The 25,416-nt window shown below is 43.2% G+C and overlaps 1 protein-coding gene across 2 annotated transcripts in view; it reads left to right on the top strand.

The window, feature by feature from the left end:
• LOC126352958 (ornithine aminotransferase, mitochondrial) overlaps positions 1 to 23,787 on the top strand; it is a 74,008-nt gene extending 50,221 nt beyond the window's left edge. Inside the window, exons 1-7 of one of the 2 annotated variants that reach the window (XM_050002727.1) lie at positions 5,716 to 5,826; positions 11,225 to 11,347; positions 11,834 to 12,058; positions 17,711 to 17,934; positions 21,314 to 21,565; positions 23,147 to 23,399; positions 23,510 to 23,787. In XM_050002727.1, coding sequence (XP_049858684.1) covers positions 11,248 to 11,347; positions 11,834 to 12,058; positions 17,711 to 17,934; positions 21,314 to 21,565; positions 23,147 to 23,399; positions 23,510 to 23,679 — 1,224 coding nt within the window. In that variant the 5' untranslated portion in view covers positions 5,716 to 5,826; positions 11,225 to 11,247 and the 3' untranslated portion in view covers positions 23,680 to 23,787. Of the gene's footprint in view, positions 1 to 5,715; positions 5,827 to 11,224; positions 11,348 to 11,833; positions 12,059 to 17,710; positions 17,935 to 21,313; positions 21,566 to 23,146; positions 23,400 to 23,509 lie in introns of those variants that run through there. The other variant, XM_050002726.1, reaches the window with a different exon arrangement.
• Positions 23,788 to 25,416: the final 1,629 nt, after the last annotated feature.

Genomic DNA, 25,416 nt, shown 5'->3' with positions numbered 1-25,416 from the left:
ATTAGGATATTTTAGAGGCTTGCGTGGTGTTTTATGTTGTGTTGGCAGAAGAGCCAACACCGTGTTACTAGTGGAGGCCGAAATGCACGCGTTTTAGCTCACGCAGGCTAGCGTGAGGAGGGAAGAACTATACTGACGTGAGGTCTGGAACATGACAAGCAATCAGAATTCAGAAACCGGACGTAATTAGTTTGATGCTTAACTTTAATCCATTAATGATGAACGTCGCTCTTGACGCTACACGAGTCACAATATTATCTGTTCAGAAGACATAGTAACTGAATGTGGCGCCTTGCTAGGTCGTAGCAAATGACGTAGCTGAAGGCTATGCTAAACTGTCGTTTCTGCAAATGAGAACGTATGTAGACAGTGAACCATCGCTAGCAAAGTCGGCTGTACAACTGGGGCGAGTGCTAGGGAGTCTCTCTAGACTAGACCTGCCGTGTGGTGGCGCTCGGTCTGCAATCACTGATAGTGGCGACACGCGGGTCCGACGTATACCAACGGACCGCGGCCGATTTAAAGGCTACCATCTAGCAAGTGTGGTGTCTGGCGGTGACACCACATTTTATACTGTAATACCTGTGTATCTTAACTACAATTTTTAAAAACATTGTATACTGTTAAAAGCTCAGGTTAAGGAAACAGTGCAAAATAATAACTGAATCTCGTACAGTGTCGTCAGACTGGAGTTGAAGACTGTATCCATCTGAGTGGCACAGAAACGCAGTGGCACGTAACGCGGAGTGAACCCGAACTCCTCCAACAAAATTTCGGTCCTGTAGGTAGGCACTTACCCTATTTTATGTTGCGCGTCTTAGGAAATACATATTACAAAATTTTTCATTGTTGTGAAAATGTTTTTCCGTAAACAACGGTATATGAGATAACAAAAGCACATAAATAATAATTATATTTCATTAATCTGTAGCGAGCCGCCAAGGGCCGCGTCTCTCATACTAAAATGCTCACAGTACATCCGCGAACAACCTTGAAATTTTGGTGATGGAGTTCGGTATCACTGTGCGTGTGGCAAAAGCAAAATCGTAAGCTCTGTTGTTCGCGCAATCGCTATTGGAAGGCTTAACAACAAGATAAGATACACTACCTGATCGAAAGTACCCGCACACCCCTATTTAATCCGGAATTGACCTTTAGATGTCACGAAAGGCGAACCTGAAAGTGTAAAAGAAGGCAGGGAGCGTTGCGTTGCAGTAGGAAATCAGTAACAGCAGAACCGGTCGCTCAGCAGAGCTCAGTGACTTCGAACGTGGACTTTGGATGTCACATGAGTAACAAATCCATCACTTACCTTTCATTCCTTCTACAGCTCCCCAAGTCGACTGTTGATGACTTGATGTACTGGCGGTTAGGGCTGTCGGCCATTGTGGAGAGTGATAGTAAAAAATTGCACGGAATCAGCGTAAGGAGTCACTCGTGAGTTACAAGAGCTATCAGCAATCCAGCTATCACAATGGTTGTGGATGTGGAGTTAAAAAGAATGGAGTACACTGGTTGACGAGCGCCTCCTAAGCCCACGTTTCTGTTGTCAATGATGAGCGACGTTTGACCGGGTGTAACGACTGACAGTGGATGACTGGAAACGAGTGTGGCTTGGAGTGAGTCACGCTATAACCAGCTGTAATCCGACGGAAGAGTTCGAGTTTGACGAATGCCTGGAGAAAATTACGTGCCATGTGGAGTAGTAAAAGTGAAGTAGTGAGGAGGTAGTGTTACCGAATGGGGTTGTTTATCGCAGTTACTGTGTGGTCTGCTTATTGCCCTTAAGAAGACACATCTCATAGGATTCTGTACTTCGTACCTTAGAGCGACAGTTGTAAGACGATGATTGTATAGCATGACAATGCTTCCTGTCAAATGGCGTCATCTGTGAGACAATTGTTTGTGGACAATAACACTCCTAAAACTGACTGGCCTGCCCAGAGTCTCACCAGAACATAACAGAACACCTTTGTGGTTAATTCTGAACGTCGACTTCGCTCCAGACCCCAGCGCCCGACATCATGACCTTTCCTGGTTTCGGCTCTCGAAGGAGAATGGGCTGTCATTCCTCCACAGACATTCAAGCACTACTGAAAGTGTCAGCAACAGAGTTCTAGTCATAATAAAGGCGTAGGATGGACACACATATTAAAGTCCACTGATTGTAGCTATAACCAGCACTAACAAAAAAATGGTTCAAATGGTTCTGAGCACTATGGGACTTAACAGCTGAGGTCATCAGTCCCCTAGAACTTAGAACTACTTAAACGTAACTAACCTAAGGACATCACACACATCCATGCCCGAGGCAGGATTCGAACCTGCGACCGCAGCAGTCACACGGTTCCGGACTGCGCGCCTAGAACCGCGAGACCACCGCGGCCGGCTGCCAGGACTAACACAGTGAACATAGCACCGTTCTACAATTTATCGACACAGCACTGAAACAAGAGCACAGTAGTGCTTTCCTATGCTTGATTTTGCTGAAGGTGATAATCCTTTACCTTCCTCCTTCCTTTGAACTGAGTTACCCAGCTAGTTATAGGAACACCCACATTTAATGTGGCCCCTGAATCATGACTGAAGTTGGCATTTTTACCACATAAACTAATCATTTATACAAGTGAAAGAAGCGGTAAGTGATACAAAAAAAAGGCCGGCTGTATGTTGAACCGCGGACCTGTGGATTTCGGCTTTGGGTGTTATCTATTACGTCACCGAACCACACATTAAAACAACAGGATAAAGAAGCGGTTTTGCAATAACGAGACATGTATCACGTATTATGTGTGTTTCAGAGGGAATCAGGCGGTGCTGGAAACAGCTGATGAGACCATGACGTAGATCTGTCTGTCAGCTGGGGGTCGGCCTGTGAACGACGCTGAACAGAGGTCAACGGTTTATCGTGCTTGTGACACAGGCGGCTCCGGCAATGACACTGCGGGTGCATGCGTCACAGCACGAGGCATTGCCTCTCTCTCCTTATCTTTCTCGGCAGCGTCTAGCTTTCATGGGTCGGCTGGGGTCCACGATTAACTTGGAATTTGTTCTGGTTCGTACTGGATTAGTCGGTAGAGCGGTCAGCTACCTACTATCACAGTTAACTGCTTCGTTCTTTTTGCTGTTGCTCCCTTCCGTAACGAAGCGGCAGTAACCAAGACTGTGAACAGTGCCGTTGCTGTAGAAACAGCTTTAACTTTGGGGACAACGAAGAACCAAAATTATTAATGGCAAATTGGGTTTCTTACTCTAAAAAATTACTCTGATCATTGCAGAATGAAGTTTTCATTCTGTAGCGGAGTGCCCACTGATATGTAACATCCTGACAGATTAAAATGGTATATCAGGCCGGGACTCGAACTCGGGAGACCATCGCCTTTTATGGGCAAGTGTTCCACCGACTGAGCTACCCACGCACGACTCACCGCCCATCCACGCAGCTTTATTTCCGCCAGTAACTCATCTCCTACATTTCAAAATTCACAGGAGCCCTCCTGAGAAGCTTGCAAATTCCTCTGTTTTAGAAATATTTTTATTGCTATTGCCAGTCGGTATTTTATACCCTCTATACTTTGAACATAATTTTTTTTTTCCTCAACTGCTTCCAGCGCCTCATTTTCTAATGTAGTTCCCTCTGGATACCTGAAGTAATTGTACTACTGTCCGTTACCTTGTTTTACGTTTGCTGAAGTTATACTGTATAAAAACATGTGCAACTGGCACTGGAAGATAAAAGCTGGTTTAAATAGCAATACAGTTTCTGGCGACTAGTTCGCCGGCTATGGCGTTTATCGATTTACATCTTATGTCCTCTTTCACAAGACACAATACACTCCGTTCACCTGCTCTTCCAAGTCATTTACCGTCTCTGACAGAACTGTAATATTTCGACAAATTTCGGTGTTTTAATTTTTTTCTCTCTCAATGTAAATTCTCTTTCCAGTTTTCCGCTTGGATTCCCTTACAGGACTCCCGATGTACAGAAAAAAAAGAATCGCAACACCAAGAAAGAGTTGTGCGACGTACACGAAAGTTGGCAGGCGTGATTCTACATCTGAATGGCGATGTCTGTGCGGATTTCGTATCAGTGAGATATGAATGATGCTAGTAGCGCCACTATTAGAATGCAAATCAGGTTTACTTCAAATAAACGCTATAAAGGTAGTGAACGTTAGTTACCCTTGAGGTTGGAAGTGGTGAGTTGATGTTAGTCAAGAATGGCTTTAACGTGACGAAGACGCCATTGTCAGCATCTCCCCGGGTTTGAACGAGGTAGTGTAATAGGGCTACGGGAAGCTGGATATTACTTCAGAGATAACGCAGAAAGACTTGACAGGAATGTAAGCACTGTACATGATTGCTGGCAGCGGTGGTTACGAGAATGTACGGTCGCTAGATGACAGGGCTCTGGACGGCCACGTGGCACTACCGAGAAGGAAGACCGTCGTGTTCGGCGTATTCCTCTGGCGTGTCGAACTGCATCTGAAGCAGCAAACTGAGCAGTAGTTGGCACCACAGTGAGGCAACGAATTGTTGCAAATCAAGGACAGCTCTTAGCTTGACGCCGTGTAGCGTGTAATCTACTGATCCCAAACCACCGCCATTTGCTGCTTCAGTGGTGTCAAGCGAGAGCTCATCAGAGGGCTGGGTGTGTTTTATAATGAAAGCTGGTTCTGCTTCGGTGAAAGTTATGGCCATGTGTCGGTTAGAAGGAAGCCACTTCAGGGCCTACAACCATCCTATCTGCGTTCTAGACGCACTGGAACTACACCTCTAGTTATGGTCTGCGATGTCATTTCGTATGACAGCATGAGAACTCTCGTAGTTATCCCACGCATCCTGACTCCAAATTTGTGCGTCAGTCTGGTGATTCGACCTGTTGTGCTGCCATTCGTGAACAGACTTCTATAGGGTGTCTTCCAACAGGAAAACACTCGCCCACATACCGCTGTTGTAACACAAAACGCTTTACAGAGTGTCGACATGTTACCTCGGCCTGCACGATCGCCAGATTTATCCCCAGTCGAGCATACATGGCACATCATCGGACGAAAACTCCAGTGTCATTCACAGCCAGCATCCACCGTCCCTGTACTGACCGACCAAGTGTAACAGGTATGGAACTCCATCCCACAAACTGACATCCGGCACCCGTACAACACAATACATGCGCGTTTGCGTGCTTGCATTCAACATTCTGGCAGTTACATCGCTTATTGATGTGCCAACATTTCACATTTGCAACGACTTATCTCGAGCTTAGATTAACGTGTGACCTTGTAATGTTAACAAACTGTAGTCCTACATCCATTATGTATATTCCCGTATAGGAGAAACATTTTAATTGCTTGCTGGTGTCAGCGGATAAGTACAATATTGCAGTGCCTGAGTTGTGCAGAAGAGTGATGCAAGCATGGCCGAAGGAACATTGCATCATGCTTTTGAACAACACAGGCATTGACACATCGTATTTCTCGCTTGTAGACACACTGCTTAAGAGTTCTTAATTGGTGTAAGTCTGAAAACTAGTACTGTTCCACTGATTTACAAGAATCGAAGTAAATATCGATGACAGACTTTACTGCTTTACATCTCTGACTCGCGGACGCAGCGCCATACAAGTGACGTCGATGAATGCTACTGCAACTACGAGATGGCAGCACGAGTTCCTGATACACTTTGAGATCTCTGTTCTTGGGCCTATCCCACGTGTTGTGATCTGACAGTTCCACTCCACTGGCGCTACCAAAAGAGCACCTAATTCGTTCAGCTGTGTCTGCTAGCAGGCCTTCGTCACAACAGCTTCGAAAAGAAGAAATACAGGTGTGTGTGTCTGGCCCCAGTCTTAGAAAAAAATTATGAATGATAGTTTCTGAAAAAGAAATATTTGTCGCTCCTGCAAATCGTTCAGAGCTTTTTATTAGTTTCTCCCTGTTCTGAGGTAAAGGTAAATTACGTGTGTTGCCCACAGCACACACAGCATACACTTCTTTTTTCTGCGTATCATACTTGCTTCTGAAATATTGAATCGCAGTTTTAAAAAAATGCTTTCCGTGTAATATGTTTAAGTAGCAGAAAATATAAGCTGAACAAAAGAAAATGTGCAAGCTGATTTATGCGTAAAATCGCTCGTTGTTTTTTATTTATGCCGATCTTCTGCAGTAATAGGAAAGTACTGGTTTTAGCCTATGTCTTGCTTTGTTACGGAACTTTAGGCACAAACTGCAGTATCTTCATATAAAGTTCACATTGCATGTAAGGTCTCTGAACAGTGCATTGTTTTGTTTATTTGAGCTGAGTGATGCCTGCAAATACTTTGATCATTTTCATTATAACTGTGACTAAAAGTTAAGTTTAACGCCCCTCGAGATAATAAACGAAAGTTTGAGCACAAACCGGCAAAGAATTTGTTTCTAGTTTATCGCTGTTTTCTTATTTCTTTGGTTTATCATGTGCTTCCTGTAAATAATTTTGCATTTTAGCTCTTGAGACGGAGACAAGTTGGATATGTTTTCCAGCTAGCCCGCGACCTTCATTTCAATTAGATTCATTGACCGCGGAAGCAAGCAGCAACATAGGTAGTGCAAAGAGCAAAAGCGTCTGTAAAATTCTTCGACAAACATTTACTTTAAAACGGTTCCACTTGTTCTGTAAGAGTCTTTTCATATTTTCGTACAAAATCTCTACATTACATAGAGAAGTTAAGATGTATAGTTTTTGGTTTCTGAAAGAAATAAAAACACTGTCTCCTACATCATAAATAGTATATTAACATACGTAACGTCGTATTAGGGCCATCCAAAACATTTCAGACTTTTTTACCACAGAATTGTATGGCGTAAATGTTATGCAAAAGCGGAAATAAGCGGATGCTAATAATCCTTGTCTTTTGTTAAACCTGAGAGTTTGGGAGGTCTAACAGTCGCTTGTTGCTAATAAAACTGTACAGCGTTAGTGAAATTATCAATGATAACAGATTATGAACATAACTTTGTTGAATTCATTAAAACTCTGCTAGCATCTGAATTTACGGGGTCTTCTTTTTGAGGAATTGTGTGTTGAGATAGTGATGAGATGGTGTAGTGGTAAGGCACTGAACCAGCAGTTGGGAGAAGTACGGTCCAAAACCTAGTGCGGCCATAAAGCTTTTCATTTACTTGAGGATGCCAGGATGGTTTCTTTGAGAAGGAAGGCAAATTCCATCCACATCTTTGTCCAGTAACAGCTCGTCATCGTTTGGAAGTTACAACCATATTTTACTTGTATGTTTGAAGATATGTAATGTTTTCTGACATGAAGATAGTGGTGGAACTAGTGGAAAATTGATATTTCAACTTGCTTAGTCGGTTGAACATAAACTTGGTGGCTATGATACCACTCAGACGAAAAAAGAAAAGAAAATGTAGCCTAATTCAACTTATGACCTTGAGTCGCACGAATGTGTTAGGTAGTATTTTGACTTCTGTCCTATGGAGGAGACAAAATAAGTGACCACAATGAAAGCACGTACTGTGCTTGTGATGGGCGTTACGTGCCGTCTACTACATTTTCAGCCTTTACGATTTAAGAGGAAATAAGTAATAAACTCTAGTATTGGTGACGCTGAAAATAAAAACGACCGCAGTGTAACTACCGGAACACCACAGGAAATTGTGAATTTCAAGCGGTTCGTGCAGACAATTTTCGTACATATATGTAATGGATGCCGTAAAAAAATTTGTCTAATGTACTGAAAATTGGCTTTGTGTTCACCAGAAAAGATTATTTTATGAATTTGGCACTTAGAACCTTACTGTGCTTGAACTATATGCGCGCTGTGAATAGATACCAGATGGAACAGTGAGCTGAAATATGCTTGTGAAGTACTTGTTGTAGTGAGAGTTTTGAATCTGATAACTACTAAAATATAAAGCGAAATTGGGTATCCCATAGATGCGGAAAAAGTTACTGTAACAAAATGTTGGTGTCCTTAACTGTGGGAAAAAACCTGTTAAGGTCAGAACAGCATAGGATACGTGGAAACAAAACCTTGAAGATTGAGATTTTTTTACACTTACTGCTTTAATTTTTTTACCGACGGAATATCAGAGAGCGAACAACGTTAAAACATCAAACATTCAGTGTTGAAATTTACGAAACTGCTGGGCTAGTTAGAACACAAGGCCGATACCACTGTAAAAGTTTCACTCTCCTACACGAGACAACGTTCGCTTCCTTTTTTCCTGATCCAAACATCATCGTTGGCAGACACAGTGCACCAGTCAGACTGTAAACGTTGTGCATATGTTTCTATCGTTGCTTTGTAGCAGGCGGTTGAATGAGTCAAGTCGTTATCCAGCCGCGCGTTAGTGAAATTGTGGAAACACGAAGAGAGATGTTGCAAGAAGTGTCCGTAAAAGCTAAAGTCATTGAAAATGTTGCTACGGGTAAGTCTAACAATAATAAACTTAAATTTTATGGAGCTGGATGAACTGTTGCAGAAGTATCCCAATTACTGTGGTGTAGTAGCGCTTCAAATACTTGCCTTAATGAAATCCATCACTTTCTATAGCCACAAGGTGAGTTTTCCTCAATTTTTAGAAATTGTCTTCAGGTAAATTATGCCTAGAGCAACGGAAGTCATTGAACAGCTTCACATGTTTAAACTGTGTTGTTTATTTGTGTTTTGTACACCAATTCTGTAAGTGCTATTGCGTCTCTACGTGATACGACTCATCTTTCATTCAGACTTATTTAGTATTTATTAGTCTCCATATGGTCTTCTTTCTCTGTTATACGTTGATAATTTGTAATTATTGCTGTTATGTAAATGAGGAGATCCTGACTTGGTAACGAACAGTTGAAGAGTGCCTGACAGTTTTGTTCCCATGGATAAAAGATATTGTAGAGAGAAGAAGCGGCAGTTAACAGTATCTAAATACACCAGCTACATGGTTTTCCTTTCATTTTAGAGTTTATTTGTACACAAGTCACAAAAGGTAATATAGTTTGAAAGGTAAATCAGTAACAATACGACAGAACATCTTAATAAGGTCGGGGTTATTTCTAGAAGAAACAGCATTGTCAAGTTCCAAAAAATGTTCCATAAAATATTATGAAACAGTCTTTACGCCGCGAAAACGTGAAGATGCACAGCATTGTGAAGGAACAGAATTCAGTTCACGTTCAGTGCCCCAAAGATCATTTTTTTGTGCAGCAATCAGCACTGAAATGAAAATGAGCCCCGCCCCTTTTTTATAGCTCTAGTTTAATGTAGTGGTACCCCTTAGTATGCCAGTACGACATACTCGACTAATGCAATAGTGAAAAGATATTGGGATGCTGGAGGCATTGTTGAAATAGTGGACGAGCGCGAACAGATTCCATTGGCGTATCGTGAGAGATGAATAATTGTTACATTATGATCTTGGTACAACCAAGGAAAATAATTTTCAGATTCACTGTATTAACAGTAATCATCCAGGGAAGCATAAGAATTTGCCAAGTAAATTTTAGTGTTTTCAGAGCAGCGAGGGAAGCGTAATGTGCGAAAAACAATGTGGCTATACGACAACTGAAAGGAACGGCTACCAGGCGAATTTCTAAGGCGTCCGTAGAAACATCTCTTTCCCGTTAGCTGGAAAGGTTTTTCAGCGTTCTCTGTAACTGTAGACGCCAGCTATCTAGTTCGTTCGTTTTTGTCTTTCCTGATAAAACGTGCATACACATCACTTCCCCTGCAGCTGCCTCTGGATCACGGGGTCCTGGGTTCGATACCCGGGTGGGTTGGGGATTTTCTCTACCCGGGGACTGGGTGTTTGCGTTCATGACAGTGGCTGGATTGGACTGCGTAAAAAATTGGACTGTGAAAAAGCTGCGACTTTGTACGGGCGCTGGTGACCGCGCAGTTCAGCGTCCTACAAACCAGTAATTTTCACCACCACCATCATCTGCATCTGCAGTTTAGTCGTCTCTAAATCGCCGTATGAAATATACAATCTCACTGACTCCTTCTACTGCAACGTTCCATCGTCAATTGTACGAGGTTATTAACCTGTCAGATTCTTTTAAACTGTTCTTCTTATGCATCAATATACAGTAGGCTACGGTAAAAAATGGCGGTAGCAGACTGACACTGCTGTCGACTGCATGAAATTACACTATTTGCAAACCATGGAAACCGTGTTACATGTAAGTAGCTTTTTGTAGCATTCTAAACGAGACCAAGATTGGGTATACCATGATCCCCTTCATATTTTGTAATGGCGATGTTACATTTTGTGCCTCTTCAGCGTGATCACACATGGTCCATTAACTTATACCTAAGTTACTTCTGTACAACGTATTAAGAATTCATGGCATAAACAGTGATGAAAAGTAACAATATAAGTGTGCTGACATTCTTGGTCCTTCTCACTGAAGATAAAATCAGCTAGGTTGTTAGGCTGCGTCCTGTTCCTCTTCAGTTTCTTCTACACGATAGACGTTTCGACTTCTCTGCTGGGAACTTCTTCAGGATCTTCTGGGCTTCAGCTAACTGAACTCCTGAAGATCCCATCAGGGACTTCGAAACGACAATCGTATAGAAGATACTGAAGAGGAACATGACGCGACTCAACATCCTAGATGGTTTTTACCTTGTGTGTCAAAAGTATATTTGCGTCTTTTTAGAGCGCATAGCGTTATATAATATAGCCCTGGAGTGACGCACCTTCTTCTTCTTCGGTCTTCAAGCATAATGTTGGTTAGCTACAGTTCGCCAAGCAATTCTGTCTTTGGCTTCCTCTTGAGAGCGGTAAAGTTGGGAATTCCATATTACAGGAAGAGATGAAAGTTATTTGCATCTGGGCCAGCATCGCTTCTAATTGTTCTACGTCCTCCCTTAACACTGCGACATCATCAACATATGTCAGCACACCGTTGCAGGCAAAATCGTCATTCGTCTGTCTTTTGATTTTGAACAGATACGCAGAATTCAGGCCGTGATTGGTAAGATGCAGTCGACGGATGAAAAAATTGTATTTTTAGTCTCACTCTGGTGTCAATTTCTTACCTATATCTGAAGTGTCTGTCATATTTGTGATACAGTCTTGTACTCTTATTCGTGTTAGCCTCTCTCATGTAGCTATATATATGTGTTCCTTTTAGCTTTTTATTTTACCGCTTGGCCTTTTGCCCACATTTCCTATTGAGTTTCTGCCTTTTCTGTAGCAGAGAAGAAATTTGTTGCTTGGTGTTGCAGCAAGTGCCGCAGCCCAGCCGAAGATGTCTGAGAAGCTGACGACGGAGCAGGTGCTGGAGAGGGAGGAGAAGTACGGTGCCCACAACTACCACCCGCTGCCAGTCGCACTCTGCCGAGGCAAGGGTAAGTCATCCCAAACGCTGGTACGATACGCCTCTCTGATACCCAAGGCACACAGTGGGGGATGGGGTGCAAGGTGAAATGGTGGACTCTACCTCACCAAATTCCAAACTGAGACCATTAGTAGGTGGTGGCTCGCAGCTTGATGATTCTTTGGGCTGGTTTTGTGGGTGTCCTTATATAGATGTATACGTTGTCTAACATGTGAGGCATCAGAATTTGGCTCCTAAAACTATAAAGGATTTTTCCTATGCAGAGTTGTGGACTTCAGTGTATTGAGACTACATAAAAGAAGTGATAAACTTGGCTCATGTGATAATGTGCAGATGCCTGTATTTGTCGTCTCGGGCAACTGTTACAGTGAAGAGATGGTGCAGGCACCAGTATTAATCTTTATTTGCATTCATTTACGGCTAACAATTACAATTTTTCTTGAAATGGATGTGTTGTAATTGAAGTATTTGCAGCAGGTGCACGGCTTGTTCGCAGGTGTCTATATGTGGGACGTGGAGGGCCGCCGCTACTACGACTTCCTGAGCGCGTACTCCGCGGTGAACCAGGGCCACTGCCACCCCCGCATCGTGGAGGCGCTCAAGCAGCAGGCGGACGTGCTGACGCTTACGTCGCGCGCCTTCCACTCGGACGTGCTGGGCGAGTACGAGCAGTTCGCCACCAGCCTCTTCGGCTACGACAAGCTGCTGCCCATGAACACTGGTACGTGCGCCCCCGCAGCTCAGGCTCTGCCGCCTCAGCGAGTCCCAACTTGTCGATGAGCTCAATGGTTGTTTGCTGAACGTTACGATGTAAAGGATCCCTGGCCCAACCATCCCCAATAGCACCTTTCTCAGGAGGAAAATGGATTCTCGCCTGACTTCCAAAGCGCATTACGACTATTAAACTGATTTTGACTGGTCTCCAGTTGCTCATTACAGTGAAGATCGATTCACTTATGACATCAACTGAACGGAAGGCAACATCACTATCATATAATGGTGTGTTTAAACTAAACGTAATGTCAACACAACGTCACTAAATTTAGCCCAAAACTGAACAGTGAATGTGAGACTGAGAGACACAATTCGTGATTCATGAACGAGGAATATTGAATTAGTATTAATGAACTAGTGGTGACAGTAGATTTAATTTATACTGAAGGAAAAACGGAACTGTCCGGAAAAAAGAAAATAAAGCATCACCATTCTGGCGAGTGACAAGCCAATCGGAACCGCCTGACGGCCTAGTCAACTTCTGAAGCAGTTTGGACGAGCGTCATGGGGTTACCACACCTACCTCCCTCTTGTTGGTTTAGCTATTTCTTTCAAGTAACTGTTCAGTTGGCATCACGAGCTTGAGTGCACCCTGTTACAGTTCTTACACCAAGGGAGAACCCCTAGCAGTAGAAGGAATGGAACTTGGGTTCTCAGCATAGCATGTCTTCTCTATGTATACCCCTTAGGTGGTGACAGACAGCCAGTCTCACGTGACTGATTTCACAGAGCATTACGGATCTATCAGTAGTGTGCTCGTCACCCTTCGTGTGATGCGGCGAGGGAGGGTTTATTGTCTTGAGAATCCCCTCCTTGAATGCTTTTACTCAGATTTCCCAAGTCTGAAAGACCGTTCTGTTAAGAGTTAACACAAGTCAAAGCTAGGACCAACAGACCCACCATTCAGGTAGGAGCCGTCTTCAGCGGCTCTGGCCGGGCGTGTCAACTGGGCAGTGTTTGGGATGAACTGTAGTCGGTAGCAGCCACAGAAAGCGCGTCTGCGCCCCTGGTATTTCTTCCACTGGACCATTTCGAGCTTCTGGTTTCAGATTTCCATCTCTCCCACGTTAACACTGGTGGGTGTAGTCTCAGGTAGCGATAGTATGGAAAACGCTCTTCATGGCTGAGAACTGAAAGACCAGGAAAACGTATCGTCACATTTTAAAACATTGGGTTCATGGGTTCACCAAAAAAATGTATGAATGTACCAACAGTACATAAAATATTTTATATAATTGCGGAAACATAGCCAGTAAGTATTTTATATGGTTGCAAAAAATGGTTCAAATGACTCTAAGCACTATACGACTTAACATGTCATCAGTCCCCTAGACTTAGAACTGCTTAAACCTAACTAACCTAAGGACGTCACACACATCCATGCCTGAGGCAGTATTCGAACCTGCGGCCGTAGCAGCAGCGGGTTCCGGACTGAAGCGCCTAGAACCGCTCGTCCACAGCGGCTGGCTATAGGGTTGCACTCAGCTAATTTAATAGACAAGCAGTCTTGAAAACTTTGATTCACGTCAAACATGATTTAGGAAATAATGCACAGCATCTTTTTACTTTAACTTGCTTTCCTCCTAAGCCTTAAGTAATATCAAAATACTTTTTTCCTTCAACAGATGTGAATTTTCACTGTTAAAGAAAGGATTTTCTAAAGCACCTTGTTTATCCTGTTAATGTTCATGTTAATGCAAACCATAAGCTCTTTCTTTGTCCATCTATTATAAAACTGAAAACCTTTTCGTTTTCATGTATTTGCCATATTTTGTGTAAGAATGATCGTTGGAAAAATATAAAGTCTTCAGGCAAGCTCTTTGCTAAGCCAGCACAGGACACCGACCCTTGTAGTGTTACATCCCTTTTCGTGCTGCAAGTACTTATCACACTGCTGGTGCCTGAGCTGGAAACTCACAGCATCTTCCAAGGAGTTAATACCTGTCATGGCTGGTTACGGGGACTCTAAGCAATAGTCAAACAGCCAGTTTGCCATTGCTGCGGCTGGATATGACTCAACACGTTCCTTCCCTGGCTATTGCATGTAAGAAATTTATGGCGAAGAGGTGGGAACAAATGCTCCACCTAGCACTTAGTTTGGTTTAGGACCAAAGGAAATTATTTCTTGCCCAAAGGCTATTCTTTTTTGTTGACCACCTTTAATGCAAGTTTAGGGAATTAGCAACGATTTCGAAAGTGAAAAGTGGTTCAGTCCTGACTAAAATGGTATCCCTCTCAATTGCTGTGCTCCCCACCTGTGACAACCTGGGTGTCATTGCTGTAACTATCACTACACCGTAGGTCTCAGTGTTGTATAAGGTATCATTTTCCACAGCAACTTCCTTTTACAGACAGATAACGATTGAAGTTTCAAATTGGAGGGGTAGGGAGTGCATTTCGTCCATCGTGTCCAGTGAGGACCATAAGACAATACTGTTGACACTGGGGTTTTCATCTTGACCTATGAAGGCGACTCGTTGCCTGAGGGTCATAGTGATGGAGTATCAGTGCAACGTGAAATCGTATGATCCCCATACCACACTGTGTTTCAAATGCACGAGATTTCGGCACATGTACACCAATTGTAACGCCATCCCCTTCTGTAGATTGTGGACATCAGTTGCACATGAACAGTCCTTGTGCACCACCTCCTGCCTGTAACAACTGCAGCAAGCACTATTTCCCCCATTTGCTGGACTGCACCGTCTTCCAAAGAGAGAAGAATAACTCGAAAAAAAAGACTCTTGAATGAGTCACATATCAGTATGCCAAGAAGAAATGTTGTAGTTTGCTTCATGTGGTGGCAACGGTTGCTACTGCTGTCACATCACCCCCTATAAAGACCTTACCCTCGCCCTTTGTGCCGTCTACGTTGGTCTGTCGAGGTCACTCCCCTGGTTGCTGCAGCCTCCCCCCTCTTGCCTCCCCCACAACCACTTCGGGAATGTTGACTCTACACACACACACACACACACACACACACACACACACACACACACACACACACACACACACACACACACACTGGCACATCGATCCTCAAGCTGCAGAAGCAACATCTTTCTTCGGCGTTCCTCACCAGGAAGGGGTCTCTTGGGACCCCCTCCTCCCACCAGCAATCGAAATCCTCCAAGAAGAACAAAAATAACTCAGAGGTGGAGTCTGGTGGTCCTCAGGTCTCTAGACACCAGCAGGTTCGTGCTGGGCTACCACCTCGCCCCAGCCTTCGTGGCACCTTTCCCGTTCCCTGCTGCATGTCTATCCTGTTGCTAGTCTTTTTCCCCTCCATTGGGGAACACGTCCAGGATAGTTTAGGAATTGTTCCACACTGTCCGTAGCTGACATACGAACAGTCTCATCACTGTTTTTCGTTCCTTTTGTTCACCTTCTCCTGTCCTTCCTCTGCTTCAGTGTTCGAGGCTCCTCTTTTTTTCTTCTTCCTTCCTGTACACTCCTGAAGACCAACTCACATGTCTGCTGCGTAACATGTGACAGGGTAACATGAAATTCCCAGCCCCAGGCCAACTGGTAGGATTTGCATGTACCCCCTGGTACAGTCCAGGCCCAGGGAGGAGTGATTGCCTGAGCTGCTACCTTCCCAAATTGCTGGTTGGTCCCTCTGTCAGGTGTTCAGGAGGTGTGAACAATCACCTAAGGCCAGTGCACCACTTTGTAAAGGGAGCCCCCAGTTGAAAGGAGCACACCATCAGAGATGCTGGAAACTATGGGAGGATTTCCTCGCAAAGAGCCAATCATCATCTTTGGAGTCCACGTCTACTAAACGTAAACAGAACATAGCTCCCAATTCAAAGATCCTTACAGCTTCACCGCGGTTTCACGTACTGACGACAGGCAGTCCTTTGCAACGGTAAATTGGTTTATTATTCAGTAAGGTGTTGATGGCATTGTTGGCCCTGTGAACTCCTACTCTTTTTTACAGAATGGCACTTTGATTTTGGAGACTACTTTTGATTCTCAAGCACAACTGCTTGCCTCTCCATGGCTATCCTGTGCATGTTGAGGTCCATAGAACTCTTACTTCTTCCCATGGTGTTATTTACTGTAGACTGCTCGATGGTCTGACCGATGCTGAAGTCCAAACATACCTCTCTGATCAGGGTGTCATTGCCATCCATTGGGTGAAGAAAGAGGTAGATGCCTTCTTAGTGCCTACAAGCACATTCCTTCTCACCGTTTATAGAGTGGTGCTTCCATTCATGATCAAAGTAGGCTATGAAGTTACCACAGTGTGACCGTACATGCCGAACCAAACGTTCTGCGACCAGTGTCAGAAAGTTCATGGTTCGTCGCTCTCAAGTATTTCGTGCTTGTGACAGGCAAGGTTTTGAACATGGGGAGTCGAATGTTGTGTACTATACTAGACGATTGTTAAATGTTGTTTTAGTCTTATTCTTGCATTATTTTTCCTGACGGTCATGTCCTACCATTATCAGCGCTCAAGCCACAAGGTGAAGAGACACGAGGTCAGTAAATTGTTTTGTCAATCGCAAGTGCCACAAGTCGGTGCAAAAGTTGTTTTTGCAGAGGCGATACCTGTTATGTGCTATACTTAAGTGCACAGATGTGCAGGTATCTTCGTGTTGTATAATCAGAGGTTGTTGGCAGTAGAAAAGGAGTAAATTACTATCTAATGGATCACTGGCGCTAAGGTGCCTGGTTATCGAAACACCAGACAACTTTGATCAGCGTCTGCTAAACCAGAAAGCAGCTCTATGAATCGAATCCGTATCTATCCGTTTAGTCGGTCCTTTCCATATTCAGCCATCCCATGATTCTACAGTGTCTCCACTCCCATCTTCTTTCCATTCCTTCCAAACCCCATAACCCTATTCAACGGCGCTAAGTGAGTACCATTTCTAGAAGGGAGGGCTGAGTGAAACAGTAATTTGTTCTAAGCTGTCATAAAATGATACAGTTGGTAATGGTCCGTCCCCGGAAGACCAAGATCAAAATCTGAGACTTTCTGCAGCAGCCAGATGTAATATAGAATTAACTGTCTGCAAGTTTTCAAATGTTCAAATGTGTATATCTTATGGGACTTAACTGCTAAGGTCATCAGTCCCTAAGCTTACACACTACTTAACCTAAATTATCCTAAGGACAAACTCACACCCATGCCCAAGGGAGGACTCGCACCTCCGCCGGAACTAGCCGCACAGTCCATGACTGCAGCGCCTGAGACCGCTCGGCTAATCCAGCGCGGCTCTGCAAGTTTTATCTATCATATTTGGTGTAAAGAAGGCATTACATTGAACAGAAGTATACACGGCATATGTTATAGTAAAAAACGTCCAAATATAGGTCCACAGAATTCTTTGTGATTACTACTTTACAAATTGCATGTATCATAGTAGAATTCGCTTCTTTAGAACTTTAATAGACTATTGTTCTGGAACCTGTGCTATTTCCTTGGACTTTGCTGCCTGTGAGTAGAGCCCAACTTTATGAAAACGCTATAACTCTGAAACTCCGGTAATGAGTTAATATTTGTGGCGCTCCCAATGAGCAACGAAAATTGCTGTTACATTGTGAGATTAAGCTTGGTTTTCGTCTCTTGATCTGGTTTACTCTTTTCCAGGTGTGGAAGCTGGAGAGACGGCGTGTAAGCTGGCCCGCAAATGGGGCTACATGAAGAAGAAGATCCCCGAGAACCAGGCGCGCATCGTGTTCGTGGAGGGCAACTTTTGGGGCCGCACGCTGTCCGCCATCTCCAGCTCCACGGACCCCTCCAGCTACGGTGGCTTCGGTCCCTTCATGCCCGGTTTCTCCGTCATCCCGTACAACGACCTCAAGGCGCTTGAGGTAAAGTCGTACTTTGCTTTGTATATAGCATGTAACAAATCTTTTGGGCGAAGCTCAAACAGATGGTAGTGAGCTAACAACCGATTTCTGAAAGAGGGAGTCAGTGGTCGGAAACGCGTATTTATTGCGTTCTGGACATACACAGCATACATTTCATAACAACGCAGCTCATAGCAGTTGTTCAGAGCGACGACCTCCAGTTGTGCATGTATCGCATCGGCGCCGCATGCAGTCCTGCCTGACTCTTGGAAAGAGTCAGTGTCTGTTGTACACTGGAACAGGCAGCGAGTGCTAAACGGCGTACACTAGTGACCACCAAACAGACCATATTTGCTGCCTCCCTGTTCAATTGGTCCACGTTACTTGGTGTTTCTTCGAGGTGTAGTGCCACAAATCTTAGACTGTATCTTTTGTCTGCGAAAGGATGTGGTTCCAATATGACGATGTACAAGCCCACTTCAATGTTAATGGCCACGAACACCTGAACAACACATACCCTTATCGTTCGTTTGGAAGAGAGTCCTGTGTCATGGCCAGCCCGATCGCCGGATCTCATTCCTCTGGACTTTTCCTCTGGGGTTACGTCAAGATGCTGGTGTATGAATCACTCATAGAAACAGACGCAGACCGGCTTGTAAGGGTTCAAGCTGCCTGTCGTCTGTTACGACACACGAGGGATGCTTGATAATGCGGCATAAATTCGTGCTCCGTCGCCATACACGCATTGAGACTGGCGGTCGTCGCTTGAAACAACTTCTGTGAACTACGTTATTGTTATGTAGTGTATGTTGTGTATTTCTATAATACGCATTACCGACCATTGGTTCCGTATCTCAATCGGTTGTGAGCCCACTACCATCAGCTCTGATGACGCTATGCTTCTGCATCACAATGCTCCAGAAACACAGCGAATTTGTCAGCAACATTTTAAACTAAAAACAAATACTTGTTCTCTGAATCTTCAACAAATCCGCGTTGAGTTTGATGAACCGTATATCGCTATAGACTATTTTCACGCGTTAGTCTTAGAGCGAGCTACAAATGTTTGATTTCTTCGTTTGTGCTGTCACATTGACTGTAGTTTACAATTGAGAAGTGGAAGTGGAAAACGTTTTACGTTAAGTCTCACATTAGTCAGGAGAGTGAAAAAACAATGTATCATTGTTCGTACGTAACTGATTTACAGATAATAAAATCGAGAATGTATTCTATCACAAAATTGTTGCTCACCGCATCACCGCAAAAGGGCAAAATAAACCAATTATTTTAATAAAAACTTTCTAAGTGCCACACCAGGAAATCTATTGTTCAAAGCTCTTCTGAGATACTACGTGTCGTTTGTGGTAATAAAAGTACAGATATACAGCTCAAACTTTTAACTAATAGAGCTTTAGTCAACAAAAACGTTTGTCGTATCTTTTAAATACTGGAACTGCAAAGGGAAGCCCTGCTCGCCCCAAAATCCATGCACCATCTGCTATGGAATGCTTAAAGCATTTTCTCCATGATTTAGCACTTGGATGAAGGACAGACATATGCAACAGATTACGAAGAACACAATAGCACAGAAAATACATTTTGTGAAAAAATGCCACTTGCAATGTTTTCCATTTACACTCCAATTCGTGACTGTATTCCAAATCCATCTTTGCATTTGCTAGAAATGTGTTTATTGAACAATGTACACTCAGTTTTATCCAATTAAATCATAGAAAAGATACGTATGTCTGATTTTGTTTACTTCCAGATGTCATGATTTCAGTTTTCCAGGTATTCTTGGTTAGTACCGGTGTTTGTGACAAAATATAAATTTGACTTACGGCACTACACATTTCGGACATGTTTATTTACGCCTGTCTAATTAACTGTACGTATGTTTATATGAACACTAGCTCAGGTGACTGTAAATAAACATTAGTGGGGCGATATCTGATCGTGTTTCTTGTGGTGCATTGCTGGATCTTTATTTGTGGATTATCTAATCGTTTTTTTGTGTTGCATTACTTAATCCTGTTTTGCTGCGCACAGTTTAACTGGTTTTTTGTGGTGCGCAACGGTTTTTTGTGGTGCGCAACGGTTTTTTGTGACGCAATCGCTCTGCTATTATTAGTCACTGAATCAGTCAATAGACTTCCAGCCTAAAGGAACAACATAAGAAGTTTTAATCGACAAAGGGGTCAGGTAGCTATCTTGACAGCAATGGATACTTTGAGCCTTACCTGCAGTTGGGTGTTACGATGTTGAGTCGTGTTTAAGCTGCGTTACTCTAGAAGCTGTCAGTAGTCGTGTCAGTTAGCAAGTTGGTAACACTGATCTAAGCCATTTTAATTTTTCAGGCACTGTCATTAAAATTGTGTGCCGGACTAAGACTCGAATGCAGGACCTTTGCATTTCACGGGCAAGTGCTCTGCCAACTCAGCTACCCAAGTAGCTCAAATCAGTGTTAGCAATTTCATAACTGACACAAGACTACTCAGCTTTCCTTCTGCCAATACCTCAATTCCTAACTTTCAAACTTCACAAAAGCTCTCCTGCGAAACTTACAATTCTAGCACTCTTAGAAGAACGGGTATTGCAGAAACTTAGCTTAGCCACAAGCTGGGGAATATTTTCAGTCAGCCCACGAAAGGCAAAGGTATCGATTTCGATTTTAATCTGTCAGCATGTTTCATTTACTTGTCTCGTTGGCACTTAGGAAGCCGGGAGGCATGCCCCTGCAGGCGAGAGAACGATGCTGAATAGCAAAATGCATATATTTCTTCCCCATCATCAGTTCAACCATTTTATTGATGGGTCAGCTCCATGTCTGTGAATTAAATTGCTTTAATAACATTCAATGTAATTATCATTCTGTCACTGCTAGTCTCACTGCTACACCAATTTACATCTTAAGACCTACCTATAAAATAACATGGAGCGATTCATTACACAAAACACATAGTATATTACGCACTTTTTATTCACACATTAGTATGTATCTGGGTAAGGTTGAGCAATATTATATCTATTAGTCTATTTTATAAAGTAATTCTTTTGCAAAACTTGAGGCCTAAAATCTATTTACTATATGAGACTCGTAAAACTTGTTACAGGACTGATAAGCAAAAGTAGATTGATCTCAATAAATAGGTAAAGATTTGAGTGTCGCTGTTCCTAAGTGCGTGTATAGTGGATTAATTGCTATGCCATTTTACTTGGTCTGTAGCTTGTCGGTCTGTGAAGCGTAACGTAATTCTTAACTCACGCATCACCAAAGGCATGTATCCAACTCGAAATCTGTCTGGCATAAAGACACGGTCAGCATCACCGCTTCTTCCAAGCTATCATTTGCACTAGTTGCAGCTATGTTTAATTCCCTCTTGTGAACACTTTGTTTCAGGAAGCTCTGAAGGACAGCAACGTGTGCGCCTTTATGGTGGAGCCGATACAAGGCGAGGCCGGCGTCGTGGTGCCCGCAGAGGGCTACCTGAGGGGCGTCCGGGAGCTGTGCTCGCGCCACAACGTGCTGTGGATCGCCGACGAGGTGCAGACGGGCCTGGCGCGCACGGGCAAGATGCTGGCCGTCGACCACGAGGGAGTGAAGCCGGACATCCTGTGCTTAGGGAAGGCGCTCTCTGGCGGCGTTTACCCGGTGAGTACAGCACAGGCTGTGCAGCCTCTGCTTTTGTTCTCTTCGGTGCGAACTCTCGTTTGACGCAGCTCTCTACTATATCTTGTGAAAGCCTCATCATCTCTGCCTAACTGCTGCCATTTACCCTGCACAACATAATGGGTCACTTTTTTGAAACCTCTTGATTATCTCCCATTGCCACACATGTGTGAAATTTGGCTCAAAGGTCCCTACAACCGTCCTCTGTAACTTCGCAAAAGCATGGTGCCCTACGACGTCACCTTTGGGATCGACGACCCTTCAAACAGCAAGGTGTCGTCCCAAGTGAACGTAAGTCCAGAGGTCAGAAGGTCATGTGAGGTGGAATGTGAGTTAATGACATTTCATTGGCACCAAAATTCATCACAACACTGCTCAACGCAACCCTGGATGTGTCAGTTTGGGAGCATTCTCACACATTCCCCTACCCATTTCTTACCCCTCCTTTTGACGCCACTGCAGTGGTCAGAACCGCAATGCCCGGAGTTGAAATCACGCCGTGTTGTCACAGATGGGTGAGTAAAACATTTCACAAACACTACCTCTCAGAATCGACATGAAAAGGCCTCACCCCTTCTCTTGGGGTGTTTACTGCCACACATTTCGTAGTTGAAAACTGCAGTTCTCAGTGCAATGAGCAGGACATAGTAAGGCTCCAATCTCACTGAATGTGATCTGACCGCTTTGGAATGTATCGCAAACCCAACTTTTGCTCTGCTTTACAGGATGGAAACACAGAGGACGTTTCAAAACCTTCTAACAAAAATTGAACTTGATCCGAAACAGCAAAGGACATCCATGCTCTTTCAGCCATTGTTTTACGCACTCCTGGGGTGTGATCATGACGATGCAAAATTTGCATGTGCATGAATAAATTCATCAAAGGGCCTCTCCAAGACCACCTAATACGGGAACACCCTATGTACAACCCACACACTTCTGTTGAACCCTTAAATGTACCTGTACAGAGGCTTTGACACACGTTCAGCAGTGTGACGCTCCACTGCTGCACAAACGCCTGAGGGATGGCAACACCTTCGACAGCCCTTAGATTCCTCACACCTCGAAGCCTCGTTAGATGTGAATATGGAGTGATTAACGGAGCTGATCAGGTCTTAGAGAGACGAAGTACAAGCAGCTCTCTTCATTTGCCTTCAATAGAAATTCTCCAACCCATTCTTCCCACTCGAAAGATCTATCATTACTGGAGATGTAACCTGGGACTCTCACGTGACATAGAAAGAAAAGGTTTATGCCCACAAAATGTTAGATCGCAGACGCTTATGGAAAAGTATAGATGAGTTTTAAGTGTGTGTAACTGGTAGGAAAAATACAATTTCAGAAATTTGTTCTATTGCGGGCGCATGGAGTGCCAAATAACCTAATTGAACAAATACATAGGTAATAAGGACATAAATCCATTCTTCCTCGGATTTTGATTACATTTATATCGATCTTCAGCTTCTTGCTTCAGCTGCCAATGTTTTGAATGGTCAATTAAGTGATGTACGCTGACACAGTATTGTATCGATCTGTCACTCATTAAACTGTTTACTACTGTAGGTGTCGGCAGTGCTAGCTAACGACGACGTGATGCTGTGCATAAAGCCTGGAGAGCATGGCTCCACCTATGGTGGCAATCCTTTGGCGTGCCGTGTGGGCATTGCTGCTTTGAAGGTGTTGCTGGAAGAAAATCTCGCGGCAAATGCAGAGAAAATGGGAAAGCTTTTGCGTGACGAACTCTCGCAACTTCCCAAAGACGTTGTGTCAATTGTGCGTGGAAAGGGTCTCCTGAATGCCATTGTCATCAATAAAAGTAAGTTACATGTTTTTCATTGTCTGCTATGTTAAGTTTTCAGTTTTTGTAGAACTTACGACAAACACCAGTAGAATGGAGAACTTTACTCAAAACTTCTGGATTTACAGAGTTCGATGCGTGGGAAGTGTGCCTGAAACTGAAGGAGAATGGACTGCTTGCCAAACCCACACATGGAGACATAATCCGTTTCGCTCCTCCACTGGTTATCACCGAGGAAGAAATGCGTGATTGCATTAGGATAATAAAGGAGACTGTACTGTCATTTGCGAAGAGTTAGCTGTAGAAACTTTGACCTCTTGACATTCAAGAGATGGATGAATACTACAACAAAGATAACTTTTGTGTGTATTATAATCTTTCTCAAAATAAAGTTTATTGCTCTTTACAGTGCTATTATGATTACCACAAGTAACTGAAAATCGTCAGCATGTTGACGTACATGTACAGTATGACAATTAGCTTTTTGGCTTAATTGACTTAGAAGCACCATAAAAACATGTATTACATTGAAGGGAAAAAGTAAGGAGAAAGCTTAGTTTCCACCTGCCTTGACTCCTACGGTGTCAGAGATATGAGATCGTCGGAGTCGTAATGCTATCTCAATTTTTGTAGAAGATTGAAGACAACAGTAGTGGTCTATTTGTAGAAATCATTACAAAGTATCACGACAAAATACAAGCACATTGGAACACATTTTCTTCGAGGTATTTGAGCAATGTCATGACATCTTACTTGGCATTAGGAAAAATAATTTGTTTTATGAACCAAGACATTCTTAGGATGTACTTGAACCGAGACGATCTGCCCACCTCTTTCTTATTTTATACGTCTAGTTCTTTAGGGCTAAATTGAGGAGAAAATCTCAAAGGCCATGGAATGTCAGTACATGAAATTACAACGTAAAAGTAATAACAGATGAAATAAAATGGTTATAAAATGAAAAAAAAAGACAAGCTATAAGTTCATGTAAACGTAATCAACAATAGAATACAGGAATCATTTTAATTTTTCACGGAAATCCTTGACGGAATAGGAGTGACCCATGAGGCAACTCTTCAGTTTCGATTTGAAAGCACTTGGATTACTGCTAAGATTTTTCCATTCTTGTGGTAGCTTCCTGAAAATGGATGTAGCAGTACACTGCACACTTTTCTGCACAAGAGTCAAGGATGTGAGATTCAAATGCAGATTGGATTTATGGCTAGTATTAAGTGAGTGAAGGTGCTAATTCTTGGGAATAAACTGATAGTGTTAACAAAGGACAGTAAAGAATGTACATATTGAGAGGCCAGTGTCAGAACACCCAGACTAGTGAACAGGGGTCGTAAGAGGGTCGCTAACGTACGACACTCACTGCCCGAAATGCCCGTTTCTGAGCCAAAAATATCCTTTGAGAATAGGAAGTGTCACCACAAAATACAGTACCATACGACATAAGTAAATCAGAATAAACAAAGTAAACTGCTTTCCGTGTCGAACTATCACTTACTTCAGATGCAATTCGAAGAGTAAAAATGGCAGCATTAAGTCTTTGAAATTCAACTAAATACATAGGAATTACAATTACAAACAAATTAGAAGGAACACAGAGAAAATGTTGTGGGGAAGGCTAACCAAATACAGCGTTTTATTGGCAGGATACTTAGAAAATGTAACAGATTTACGATGGAGACTGCCTACACTATGCTTGTCCGTCCTCTTTTAGAGTACTGCAGCGCAGTGTGGGATCTTAGCAGATAGGACTGACGGAGTACATCGAACAAGGTCAAAGCAGGGCAGCACGTTTTGTATTATCGCGAAATATGGGAGTGTGTGTCACTGAAATGACACAGGATTCGGGCTGGACATTATTAAAAGAAAGACGATTTCGTTGCTAAGGAATCTCCTTACGAAATTCCAATCAACAACTTTCTCCTCCGAATGCGAAAATATACGTAGGGAGAAACGATCACCACGATAAAATAAGGGAAATTAGAGCTCGTACTGAAAGATATAGGTGTTCTTTCTTTCCGAG

The sequence above is a fragment of the Schistocerca gregaria genome, chromosome 1, assembly GCF_023897955.1.
Source record: "Schistocerca gregaria isolate iqSchGreg1 chromosome 1, iqSchGreg1.2, whole genome shotgun sequence".
In the NCBI taxonomy this organism is placed as follows: domain Eukaryota; kingdom Metazoa; phylum Arthropoda; class Insecta; order Orthoptera; family Acrididae; genus Schistocerca; species Schistocerca gregaria.
Note: the sequence above shows the minus strand (reverse complement) of the source record. Positions and strands in the feature narration are given on the sequence as shown.